General features: G+C 30.5%; 1 protein-coding gene across 4 annotated transcripts; it reads right to left on the bottom strand.

The window, feature by feature from the left end:
• Positions 1-11,299: 11,299 nt before the first annotated feature.
• Positions 11,300-13,318, bottom strand: LOC124833752 (uncharacterized protein At5g39865-like). 4 transcript variants are annotated; one of them, XM_047308295.2, is made up of 2 exons: positions 13,018-13,318; positions 11,300-12,876 (listed from the first exon to the last, which is right to left on the bottom strand). In XM_047308295.2, exon 2 carries the CDS (start codon positions 12,864-12,866, stop codon positions 12,063-12,065), a length of 804 nt encoding a protein of 267 aa, XP_047164251.1. In that variant the 5' UTR covers positions 12,867-12,876; positions 13,018-13,318; the 3' UTR covers positions 11,300-12,062. The 4 variants fall into 4 exon arrangements, with proteins under 4 accessions (XP_047164251.1, XP_047164253.1, XP_047164252.1 ...); XM_047308297.2 differs by having other exon boundaries at positions 13,023-13,318; XM_047308296.2 differs by having other exon boundaries at positions 11,300-12,871; positions 13,023-13,318.
• Positions 13,319-13,797: the final 479 nt, after the last annotated feature.

Here is a 13,797-nt window from a genome sequence, read left to right as displayed (position 1 = left end):
AATTATGTTTGAATTATATTTTTGTATAATATTTCCTGAGTGTACGATTTAAAAGTGTCTTAATACATGCTGAAAATATTTTTAGAAAATATAAAAGTTTTAAGAAGTCGTTTTTAAAAATCATGTAAGGATAAAAATGTCATTAACAAAATAATCGTTAATATTTTCTTAATTTTAAGAACAGACGAATTCAATAGAAAACAAAATTGTTTATGTAACACCTCAAATTAATATGAATGGGCTATTTCCCCAACTTCACATTAGATGATAGAATAAATTCATATCTTTCTGTGTATAACTACTGCCAATACTATAAAAATGAACCTCCGTTGACTTTTCCAACTAATTGTCTTCATTTTATGATTCTAACAATTAGTAGAGATCCTAATGTTCATATATCACAGTAACTTATTCACGTAGTTTCCTTCCTTAAGAAAAACTACTCATTCATTCATTCAACACATACAACATTCATCATAACTACATAAAACTATCATTTCAAAATCCCTATTAACTCCACTAAAAAAAAATTGTATATTTGCTTAGCGAGCTAATATACTCGCTATGCAAGTGGCCTCTAAAAGGTTTCTCGCAAAACAACTAGATACCTCTCTTAGTGATCAATCATTGGAACAAAATGCAGAAAAATGTGTCCAGCAAAAAGTAGCTCGTTCAACAACCCAAACTGATGAGATACCCCTAACCATAGCCTAAGCATATTCAAGAAGAGTTAGTGTCATATAGGCAAGGTGAAGCAAAAATCTTTCTCTTAGGTCATCATGGAGGTTGAAGAGTAGTGTAGGTTTTTTTAGGCCAGATCAAATAGTATAAGTTTGTTTAAGGCTTGTATTTTGTATTAAGGCCTAATTAGTGTAGGATTTTTCCTTAAGCTAGACATCTAAACCATGTGGAAAGTATGTGTCATGTGTTATGCTTCCATTGAAAAGGATTTGGCTTTAGTAGTGACTACATGGCACTCATTGGAAAGGATTTGTGGACACTTGTCCACTCCTTAGAGGGCCACCATTTTCAGCCAATGATTGCTTGGTAGTGGTTGCATGCAAAGTTTTGGTTTTTAGGGTTTTTAGGGTTTTTAGGAGACACTTTTAGCCTATAAATAGATGTGTATCCTCTCATATAATCACCTTTGGTTTAGATTAGTGTTATGTTGTCTATTTATGGTCATACTACTCTCCTTAAGATCAAGACTAGAACAACTTATGAAACCCCTCTAGTCACCTTCCTCTTTGAGTTGACCTAACCTTTCTTATAGCCTTTAAACACCTCACTACCAACACACAACCACCATAGGTCGTGAGCTTCTCACCTCTATCCAACACACAAAATTTTGCATTTTCATATGTGATTTTGTGAACTCTTGTGAGTTTCCAAATAATTTCATATATTCTATTCAACCACAACAAAACCTCAATTTTCTACATTCTGAAAAGCACATAACAGTAACAAAATTGGCCCAATAAGACAACTAATTACCATTCAATCATAACTCAAAACAGCATAAGCTCAACAATTTGAATCAATGGGCAAATTTAATAAGGTTTAGCTTCTCTTATCTATAAAAAAAAAGATCCCAATTATGAATCCTACATAGTCCGTAATCTCCACAATCAAGGAAGCTTTAAAACAATAACATTAAACTCGTATCAAGAATATAAATACACCATTAGATTTATAACAACTACAAGATTCAAGAAAAGGATTATAAGAATAAATGTAGAGTCAAAACTTCACATGCATGTGGAATATCCATTAACCCGAGAGAAACAACGTAAAAGGAAAACTTACTCTTTTGTAGGGAATTTGGTAATGATGAACCTCCCTTCTTTTATTGTAGAGTTGTATAAAGTTGGGTGAAAAGGATTTGCAAGATGTGAACTTTTCTCCTCTATGGTGTTGTTGTTTTAAGATGATGAGAGAATATTAAATGTTAGAGTGTTTTATGTATGTGCAACTTGTGTATGACAAGGATACATTTTCAACTAATGGTTTTATGGGAGAGGTTGAAATATACATTCAACCTCTAGTTATAGTTGCAATGACCTATGATAAATTGAACATTGGTGAATCCATGCAACTTGGAAATTTATGGCAACCAAGGACAACACCCTTGTTAGAGATGGTATCATATCCTTTTATGAAGGCAAAATATCAAACAAGAGATCTTAATGAGACTATAAAACATTGAGAGAGGTGAACTTGAGCTTGAGCTTAAATGTGTTCCTTTTACTCAATAGTTGGACAAAAGTTAAGGATCAGAAGTCATCTTAAAAATGGTTTTAGAGCATAAACAATAGGAATTTGTATGTGTTCATATTCTCATGTCTCATTCTCTATTGTACATTATTCTATGACATGATGGGATTATTTCACTATCAAATTTTCTATCTTTTTAAGGTTGAATATGTTTGATTCGTCATCATATATTAAGATAAGAGCTTTGTTTAGAGCTATTAACATGGGTTAAAACTCGCAATGAATCTGATTCATCACGGGTTTGAACTGGGTTGGGTTAAAAAATTGCAAATTTTAGCACAAGCCAAAATGAACTCGACCCACTAAGAATTTGGCTCACCCGAGTTGAACTCGTGGTGAGCTGGGTTGACTCACAAACCCACCCATCAATTCTAAATATTAAATTATATTAAAAAAATGAAAACCCAAAATGCTCTCTTGTGTATTTCGATTGTATTGTATTTTTGTAATTTTGGATTGTATTTGGAGTTTAACATCATTTTGGATCGTATTTGGATTGAACTTTGTTTAGATTTCAATTAGAAAAATTTTGTATTTTTTTTTTGGGATTGAAGAAAAAAAAATTGTAATTAAGTGTATCAACCCGTTTAATCTACCACACCTGTGGTAGGTCGGACCGAATTTGAATTTTTTGGATTCACTAATAAGCGAGCTGGGTTGGGTTGGCCCACTAAGGGGTCAACCCATGGTGGACTGAGCTAGGACAAGCTGGGTGGCCCATTTTGACTACTCTACCTTTGTTGATGTATTAGCATCTTGAGAGGTTTCTTTAATGAGAGTTACTCCCTCCACCACCACACACTACTCCTTATACCTCCTCATTCCTCTTTTGTCCTTCAATAATATTTAAACGGATGTGAATATGCGATTCTTAAATGGATGTCAACATCCGTGGACGGATATGGACATCCGTTGAAGGACAAACAGATGTCGATATCCGTCCACGGATGTTGACATCCGTTTAAGGGGTCCATGGATGTTGACAACATAACTAGTGTATGCAAATGTTCTCATGCAATGTATTGTCTCATAGACCTTCCCGAGCACTGCTTTTAACCCTGTAGAATTTCTGAAACTTGAGATCCACAGTGTGATAAATTTGGGAATGCAGCGTCTTGCTTTCTGAGCCAAAAAAAGGTAAATGGATTTTCTATAGGGAGATAAATGGATTTCTACAACAAGTGCCCCATTTAAGTCTGATCTATGACAACAACCATAATATGCAATTTTCAAAGCTTCCTTTGTCAAAATTCTTTCCACGTTTGGATCATTTTCCCTTTCCCTTGATTTTTTTTGATTTGTATTATTAATTTGAAGGTGAATAACGATTCTTTTCATTTAACTATTCTTTTTATTCATGCATAATTTGCACCAATCTCAGTGGCGGTCGAGAGCTTGGGCGAAACTCTCTTCTATAGTATGTTGCAAGTGTAGGAGCATGGATGTGTAGAAGTGTAAGGAAATTTAGGGTTTTAAAAAAGGTAAATAAAATTAAAGGATAAAAGTTAAATTAATGTAGGATAATTTTGGAATAAAAGAAATAGTGGAGAGGTGTAGGAAGACTTAGGGTGGTGGAGGGAGCAACTCTCTTCTTTAATTTGTTAATTATGCTTTATTACGATAACAACTCGAGGCTTTTTCTTTCTTATCCATGCAAATTTTTTCTTTAAGGTTAAATATATCTTTAGTTCCTTGCATGCGAAATTGAAATCCATTATTACCTTAAATTTTGATACATTATGGTTCCCAAACTTTAAAAATGAATAGATATAGTCATTTTGAGCTAATGATGTTAATTTTTTGGACTTGTTAATATGTGTTCTAAAATGACATTTGAGTTTAAACTTGTCAAAATGATGAAAACAACTCAAATATTACTCTAAAACTCGTTTGACACAAATTTTTTTTAAAGTTGTTACGTTATGAGGACTATATTTATTCATTTGTAAAGTTTCTTAACTAAATTGTATCAAACTTTGAGACATGAACAAATTTCAATTTTGTAAGTTTCAAAAATGAATACATTTTTATTTTGTGTAAAGTTTAATAACTAAAATCATATTTAACCATTTTTTCATAAAACTCATGTTAGACATGTTAGATATGTACTATATGGTTTTAAAATTCATTCAAGATAACATCTCAAACCTAATACACAATCATTTACTATCACATAAAAAATATCATTAAAATAAAAAAAAATAACAAAAAGGTTAAATCATTTCTGATGTGCTTATTTTTGGTTACTCATCTCAAATGGGTCTTTCAATTTTTTTTTATTTCAATTGGATCTCTATTTTTTAAAAGTTAACGTCATGAGGTCCTTAGTGTTAGTACCATACTAACATAATTAAAGAAGATATCACGTATCAGTTCGTGCTTTTTTTAGTTTCTAAATTTTTTTTTAATTATTTATTTTTATATTTTTTATATTTTTAAAAAATAAAAATTTACCACGTGTCAAACTAATATTATGTCATATGGCAATGACAATATAACGTGACATTGTTAGTGTCACATGTCATTGTCATGCCACATGTCATTGCATTAGTCTCAATTTGGTCCATGTATTTTTATTTTGTCTCAATTTAGTCCTAAATTTTTTTAAATTAAACAATTTTTTCATACGTCAAATTAAAATAAAATTTATTTTATATAAAATGTTATACAAATATTTTTACTAAAATTGAGATTTTTATTAAATATTTTTAACAAGATTAAATTTGTTTATATTTATATTTAGTAAATTGTATAAAAGTTAAAACTCTCGAATGATCCTCATATTATACTCGAATATCAATTCGGTCCTTAGTCTCAATTTGGTCTTCATTTTTTAAAATATGATGCAATTTTGTCATTTATGTTAGTATACATTAACTTAGTACCATGCGTTAGTTCGTGAATTTTTTATTTCTTTTTTATTTTGTAAATTATTATCATTTATTTTTTTGGAAAAAAAATGTCATGTGTCAAATGAGGATCCTGTCACGTGGCAGAGATAGTGTGACGTGACAGTGACAGTTTCATGTGTAACTATTGGGGAAAGTGTCATGTGAAAAATCTCAATATAGTTATTTTATTTGTGTTTTGTCTCCATTCAATCCTAATTTTTTTTAAATTGGAAATATTTCATTCCTCTTTAAATTAAGACCAAATTTAACTTTTGCATAAATGTATAATGATATTTTCATTAAAATTGATATTTTTATTAAATATTTTTAACAATATTAAATTTATTTAAATTTATATTTTACATTAAATATTATTTAAATTTTATTTCAAATATTTATATATTAATAATTTCTATACAAATGTTAGAGTTGGTTTAAAAATAACAATATTGTAAATTCAAATATAAAATTTTAAAATAGTTTTATAACAATTTAAAATAAATATATTGAAAATTTCAAAACAAAATTTAAATAAAATTCAATGCAAAATATTAATTTAAATAAAGTTAATCTTATTAAAAATATTAATAAAAATATAAATTTTAATAAAAATATCATTATAACAATTACAACATTTATTAGAGGTGACAAAATGGGTCAACCGGACCCGTTTAATCCTGGTCTGATATTGCCCTGTCAAAAAGGGTCAGGTCGGGCTAGCTTGCCATTGAAAGTATGACTAATATCGCATGAAAACAAACTATATTTTTTTATATTTTACATGAAAGTGGATTGATGATGGGTTGTCAAGCTAACCCTACTGACCTGTGAAGTTGGCCTGTCAGGCTACTAGGCTTGGTGGGTCGGGTTGGTTCGACCTTGGCTCTTTTTGTCATCCAACATTTATGTAAAAATTAAATTTGGTCTTAGTTCTAAGAGGGATACAATTGCTTTAATTTTAAAAAAAATTAAGAGTAATTGAAACAAAATACAAATAAAATTACTAAATTGAGATTTTTCACATGACATTTTTTTCAACAATGACACGTGATTCTGTCACTATCACGTCATACTATCTCTGTCACGTGACAGGATCCTCATTTGACATGTGGCAAATTTTTTTTAAAAAAAATAAAAAACATTAAAAAATTAGATTGACACATGATACTAAATTAACGTCGTCAATATTATATTAACGAAAATGACCAAATTGCATCACATTTTCTAAAATAAGGATTTAATTGAGACTACTTAAATTCTGAGGACTAAATTGAGATTTCAGTATAATATGAGGATTATCAGAAGATTTTAAACTTATATAAATGTTAACTCCGTTCTTTAAATATATCTATAAGAATTAAAAAAAATAGTAACATGACACCCTAGTATAAATTCTTCAAATGAGAGCTTAGTGAACAAACTAATAACATAGAATTTCATTTTTTTAAATAAAAAATTGAAGAAAATTTCGTAGAAACCTTAATTAATATAATTATAATTTCCACATCTTTAATCATGTTAAAAATATTTAACAAAAATATTAATTTTAATAAAAATATTTGTGTAACTTTTACCTACAAATTTAATTTTGTTTGAATTTGAAAAGAAACAAAATTGTTTAATTTAAAATAATTTAGAATTAAATTAAAACAAAATAAACATAATCTAATTAAGACTAGTGAGGATGACAATGACATTTTTTATTTAAAAAAAAATAAAAATAAAAATAAAAATAGAAATAGAAATAAAAATAATTAAAAATATATTTTAAAAAAAATCACAGACTGAAAAAACATGCAACCCTTTTATGATGAATAATATTTCTGAAAATTGGAAGTTAAAATTAGAAATTGATTTCACCTTATCTTATGATATACACTTAAAGTATAGTGTTGCTGGCAACTGACTGAGAATATCAGTAACGGGGGGAAAACACAATAGTATAATAAGATGTACAAAGAATCATGAATAATCTACAACAGCTTCTGAATAATATATTAAAATGTTTCTGGACTACACATTTTTTAATAATTCCAGAATGTATAACTTCTAACTACTTTTTCACTGTTACTTATTTATCCTTTTGGAATAATTCGCAAATAAATTTATCTTATCATCAAATAGAACCCGAAAAAATCATCTTCCAAAAGTTGCAATATTGCAACATCCTTGGTTTTGATTCAAGGGAAAAGTCTAATGAAAAGTGCGTTATCAATAACGTTAAGTTTTGACATCAAAACGCGATTTTCATGCAAATTGAAAGTTTGACGATGACGAAAGTAGCTGAAAATTTGGCATTTTGAAAAACTTACGTTTAACGCAAATAATTTAAAAACAAGCGAATCATCACTTCAATATTTTAATATTAATAAATTGAAAATATATTAGGACAATTTCTTTTTTAAATATTTTTAGAAAAGGTTATTTTTTATTGATTAAAAAATTTGAAAATTACAATTTCTTAATATTAACAAAATTAAAAATTAGTATCTAAAGTTGCCAATCAATTATTCTCTGTATTAAGAGTATATATATCTTCGTTGTTGAAAATTTTCGATGATGGAGAAATATGCACAAAATATTTAAAAGATAGGTTAACTATATTTTGTTTTTTCATATTTTTTATGTTATTTTTTATGATAAACACATGAATTAAGAATGAAAAAATAAAAATGTTATAATGAATTATAAGAAATAACAAATTATTTTTTTAAAGGAAATAAGTTTTTATATATTTTCTTTTAGTATCGTGTTCTTTATTTTTATTAGTTGTTTATTTTCTTTAATTATATTTATTTATTATGGTCATGATCTGTTACTGAACCTAAATTAAAAATTTGTTTGATTGATTTAATTTTAGAAGTTTCATCTTAACACCCAATTTTATCCTTTGTTTTTAATTTGTATATCGAAAACAATATTTTTCTATTCTAAACCTAATATAAAACGCACTAACATGAAGAAGAAAAATAAAAGTAAAAATATTTTATTGTTTTTTACTCTCTTTTTTAATTTCTGAAATAGTATGTTGTATAACTTACTCTTTGACATTTAGATTTGGGTTGTTGTGCAAGTTATACAACATATCAATTCAAAAATAAAACAGTCAAAACACAAAAAAAATATGTCTTATAGCCACCAAACACCTCCTTGTCAGCACCAAAATCTTGCATTTCCCAAAACATTAAACATGTTATTAATTATAGAACTATGAACATGTCTATAAATTAAGAAAATTAGAATTAAAAGAACAAACACAAAGAGACAACCTCACATAAATTTAGTGTGATTGAATTTGCTATTGCATAAAAAAAGGGTTAAATATGTTTTTAGTCCCTAAACTATTGGTCGTTTCTGGTTTTCGTCGCTCTTTCAAAGGTACAATTTGGTCCTCATTCTTTTCGAAACGTTCGTTTTAGTCCTCGGAATTTTGGTTTTAGTCCTCATTTGTTGTTAAATGAGGACCAAATTTTTAAACTGTGTTTAGTTTTCGAGGACTAAAACGAACGTTTCGAAAAGAATGAGGACCAAATTGTACCTTACTTTGAAAGAGGGACAAAAACCCGAACCAATAGTTTAGGGACTAAAAACATATTTAACCCCATAAAAAAATTGTTCTTAAAATAATTTTAACTCAAAATAACTTAATTTTTTTTTATATTTTACAAATACTTTAAGAAATTGTACAAATAGACTCTTAATGCAACTCATTAAAGTCAATTTATTAATTAGTTAAGACGTTATGTGTAATAAAGTTTTAGGTTTTAACTTTCCTATACGAAAACCATTTTTGGTGTACCATCACGGATTCATTATGAAAAATAATATGCATTGATGCTTGGTGTTCTTAAAATAACCAAAGCAAGGATCTTTTCCTTTCTCCATTACTTTGTCTTTAAGAATGGATGGTCTAACTTTGTTTCCTTGTCTTATACTAATACTACAAACTTTTTTTTTTCTTTATTAAAGATGCAAGTTTTGACCCCAAAAACAATGCAAACAAACACTACAATCCATTCCCATGAATCTTTCTCTACTTTCCTAGTTGCCCAAAGTTAACATCATATTCAACAAGAGAGAACTCTTATTGGAAACCCAAAGGTGCCTTGAAAATAACACAAAGCCATCAAAATTGTTATGTAAGGAGGATTCCAATTCAATTATTAAAAATGACTTCTTGAATGTAAATAAGTTCATGTGAAATATTATTGTCCTAATAAATAAAAAGATTTTATTTAAAAAAATAAAAAAAATAACATAAATACATGAAAAATTACATCAATCCATAATAAAATAATATAACACACATAAAAAAAATGAAAAGATATATTTCAAATTAATGATATTATTATTTTTATGTATTAAATAATATTTAAATTCAAAAGTTAACATGTAAAAATGTCTAATATGTTATATTCATTTATTTTTAAAATTGGGTTAAATATGTTTTTAGTCCCTAAACTATCAAGCGATTTTGTTTTTTCAAACTGAGGTACCTTTTGGTCTTTCACCTTTAGAAAACCATAATTTTTCGTCCCAAAAACCAACAGCGTTATAAAGAAGCTGAGCTGGCTAACAGTGGAGTGTCACGTCATTTTCTTTTTCTGACACTGAGTCAATCTATCTGTTACCATAGGGTAATGCTGAACGGTATTGATAAGGCCGAATGGTTATGATGACTGAATGACGGAACGGTATTAGTGGTAACCGAACGGTATTGTTAATGGCCAAATGGTTATGATGATTGAATGACCGAACGATATTATAGTGACCAAACGGTATTGGTAGTGGCTGGATGGTTATGATGACTGAATGATGATGGTGACCAAACGGTGATGGTGACTAAATGATGATGGTGACCGAACGATGAGAGTCAAATTGACTCAGTGTTAGAAAAAAGATGACGTAACACTCCACCGTTAGCCAGCTCAGCTTCTTTTTAACGCCGTTGGTTTTTTAGGACAAAAATTTATGTTTTTCAAAAGGAGAAGGAGTAGAAAGTAACTTAGTTTGAAAAGGAGACTAAAAACAAAATTGCTGAATAGTTTTTGGACTAAAAATATATTTAACCCTTTAAATAAGTTTTTTAAAATAAAATGAATTTTAATTTTATATTTAAATACATAAAATAAAAATATATTTAACTTTATTTAAAATAATAAACAGTTTAGTTTAAAGCTCAAATCAAATAATTTGACAGGGAAAAAAAATCTGGAATATAAAAAATAAATAATTTTTAAATTTTTTGAATAATTTACTATGATTCTTTGGATTTATTCCAGATTGTTTCAACATCGAACGCCTTTCTGAACTACTAATTATTTTGGTCTTCAGTCTACTTACGATCTATGGAGTAGTTGCTACATCCTTCCTCTTGATAATGGAAATAGGAAAACAACCTTTTACCAACTACAAACATCAAACGTGGAAAACAAAACAATGAAGAAACTTCAAGAGAAGAGGGTGCTCAATTATTCCATCATAATCTGAGGGGAATGGATAAGGTCACAATAGATTCAATATTGCATTGCCATACACCAAATGCACCAATATCAATCGCACTGAGTTATCTGTTCTCAACTTCTTATGAACTATGGAAAAGAATAATAAAGCAGAATGATCACTCTGATTCTTGCTATCACAAGCTAATTCTATATAAATAACAACAGTTGTTAAAATAGTTTTCATTTTTCGTTTCAAAATGCAGACACTTGTATGAGTGAAGGAAGAATATGGAAACTGAAATTATTTTTAGAATTTTCTTAGCACACTTTTACATGTCATGTGCCGGCCCCCCCACATGGTGATACGACAAAATCAAGGCCCAGAGTCTGAGAACCAAAATAAGAATGACAATATCCAGAAGTCATGATAAAATCAACGACCATTTTTTGTTAATCCTTATGATCGCAAGAGTATATATATATTCAATTGCTCCAAGAGAAACCCTGTCCCCACTAAAAAACACATTTCTCACAGAAACATGGAATTTTAGCATTTTAACACGTTGAATTCAAGCAATTCAGAACTCAAGGTGCCATAAAAAATGTTTTTAACACAATATATGAGAAACCACAAAGAAACAAAGCACTAAGATATGGAAAGTGTCATAGAGAAACCAATACAACCTTCCATGGTCAATATTTGCAAACCCTTTTGATATTACTAAATATTTACATTGTGTCGAGGAGAAACACTCCTCAGGACTGTGAATGAAGTACAATACAACAGACATCATACAAACATATCTGGTATTTTTTTTCCTGTGTGGAAGATAAAAATCACTCTTGAACAAAATGCAGTTCAAGGAGCTGAACAAAGAAACCATCAGCTCATGACAGATAACAAAAAAAAACACCCATAGAAAAAAAAATAATTCAAAGAGTGCTTTGAATCACCACAAAACCTTACCCTCCAAACACCTTCACACGCCTAAACTTGAGAATCCTACATATGCAACAACTACCACAAAACCTAAACACAGTTCCTCAAATGCTCTCATGTCATCCTCCAATCAAAATCTGAGTTTGACATCCTTCATGCAATCCATTATTCCACCCATGAAACATCCATTCTGATTAGATAACAACACCAAAAACACGTTAAATTGGAGTTTCACTATGACAGTCTTCGTTGATCTAATCTTCAATGCAAACCTTCATCACTGATGTGAAACTCCAATTCTGATTGGACAAGAGTGCCAAAAAGCCTAAAACTTGACTGACCATCACAAAGACAAACCCCAACTTCAAACTCGTACTGTCCAAGTAAAACTCTAATCCTGATTAGATAACAACACCAGAAACACGAAAAGAACTGCATCTAAGTTCTATGCCAACAACAACTACACACACCAAGGTTTCAAATTTCTCATTTTTTTCTCTTTTTGTTCAAACTTCAAGAAGAACAACAATTAGGACATCTTATCAACCCATTCTCATTACACTCCAAACACCTCTTCAACACCCCTTCATCCTCATCAAACACCTTCCTACTCCCACTGCAATTCCCACAAGGTGCAAACCTCACATCTCCACAACTCTCGCACACAAACCCACCCTTTGTCCTTGGCAACCCTTCCAGAACCTTCCCGAGCTCCCCCACCTCGTACATGTACTTGATGATGTCAGCACCCCCCACGTGCCGCCCCCTGATGAACACCTGAGGAAGCGCCACGTGTCCCTTCCTCTTCCCATTACCATTCTCCCCCAACACGTTCATCAACTCCTTTCTGTAATTCGCGTCCATCGAAATATCACGCTCGTCAACCCAAACCCTAAATCCCCGAAATATCATCCTCACCGCGTAGCAATCCTCGAAGGTCCTCCTAATACCGCGTAAGCTGGTGAAATACAACACGATCCGATCCTCCGTCCCCGGTAACCGAATCGCCGGCGAGGAATCGACCAATTTCGTCGGAGAATCGATGGAGGATTCGGATGCTTCGATCGATTTCGAGGGTTTAAGCTTGTGGTGGCGGTGTTGATGTTCCGAAGACGAAGGTTTCGCCGACTCAAAGAAGCTGCAGAGCCTCTTAACGACGCTCCCGCCGCCTCTAGGGGATTCTCCTAACTTCGTCAGTGATCGGTCCAGCTGCGGCGGCTTCTGCGACGGCTTTTCCTTCCGCAGCGTCGTCATGGATCGGTTGAAGAAGGAGAATCTAGACGACGTCGTATTCGGGCTGTTTCCAAACTCCGCCATCGACACTGTTCTTTTGCAACACCCAACATAGAAAGCTTCAGTTTTTCAAGGTTCATCGGAATTTAAAACTTTAAAAAACAATAAGAATAACAATAATAATAAAAGTTTCTTCTGTTTTTCTTTTATTTTGATTTGTGAATGATGAAGATACCTTACGGGAAAATGGGAAGATGAAGACGGTGGAGGGCGGTGGAGGACGGTGGTTTTGTTGTTTTGTGAGGATTGTCGTTTTGAGGAGAGTGTTTGCGTTTTGGTGTTTATTAGTCGTTTTGTGCGTAGCGTGTTGTCGTTGGAGGTGTTTTGTTTTCTGCGTTTTGGTTTTGCAGAGAAAGGTTTTTGTGAGGAGAGAGACAGAGAGAGAAGGTCGGGTTTTCTTTTGTTTTGAACTTTGAACTTTAGAGAGAGAAAGACCAATGTATGAAGCCAAGAATTTGTACTTTTGTAGAAGCAAAAACTTAGTCCAAGAAAAAAAAATGTATATTTTTTAACCTATGGTGCGTTTGGATATATAGAAAAAGAAAAATCCAAAAGCGCTTCTGGAGTAATCGTGAGGTAGATGCTAAAAGCTGGTTTGGTGCTTAATTTACCTTTTCGAGTTAGGTATGGTGAGAGACCAAACTAAAGAGGATTTTAAAACAATATTAATTTCAGCGGTTAATGCATAATAATTAATGTTGTAATGTTAAAGCCAACAGTTACGACATGTTTAAAATAAATCTAAATTTGAATAATGTTCTTAATATTTAATGGATAATTTAGTAATAATATTTTTCCCAAAAAGACTCTAACTTTAATTCAAGTTTGACTTACGGTTATAATTTGCAGTTTTTGGGTAGAAAAAGAAAAAAAATTAAGAAATTAGTCAAATTTATTATAGTTATCTAATTATTAGTTGAGAAAAAAATAGAAATTGTTGATTTTTTTTTAAATT

Source organism: Vigna umbellata, chromosome 3 (assembly GCF_029865625.1).
Source record: "Vigna umbellata cultivar VRB3 chromosome 3, Vumbellata_1.0, whole genome shotgun sequence".
Taxonomy (NCBI): domain Eukaryota; kingdom Viridiplantae; phylum Streptophyta; class Magnoliopsida; order Fabales; family Fabaceae; genus Vigna; species Vigna umbellata.
This window is presented reverse-complemented; position numbering and strand designations above follow the sequence as displayed.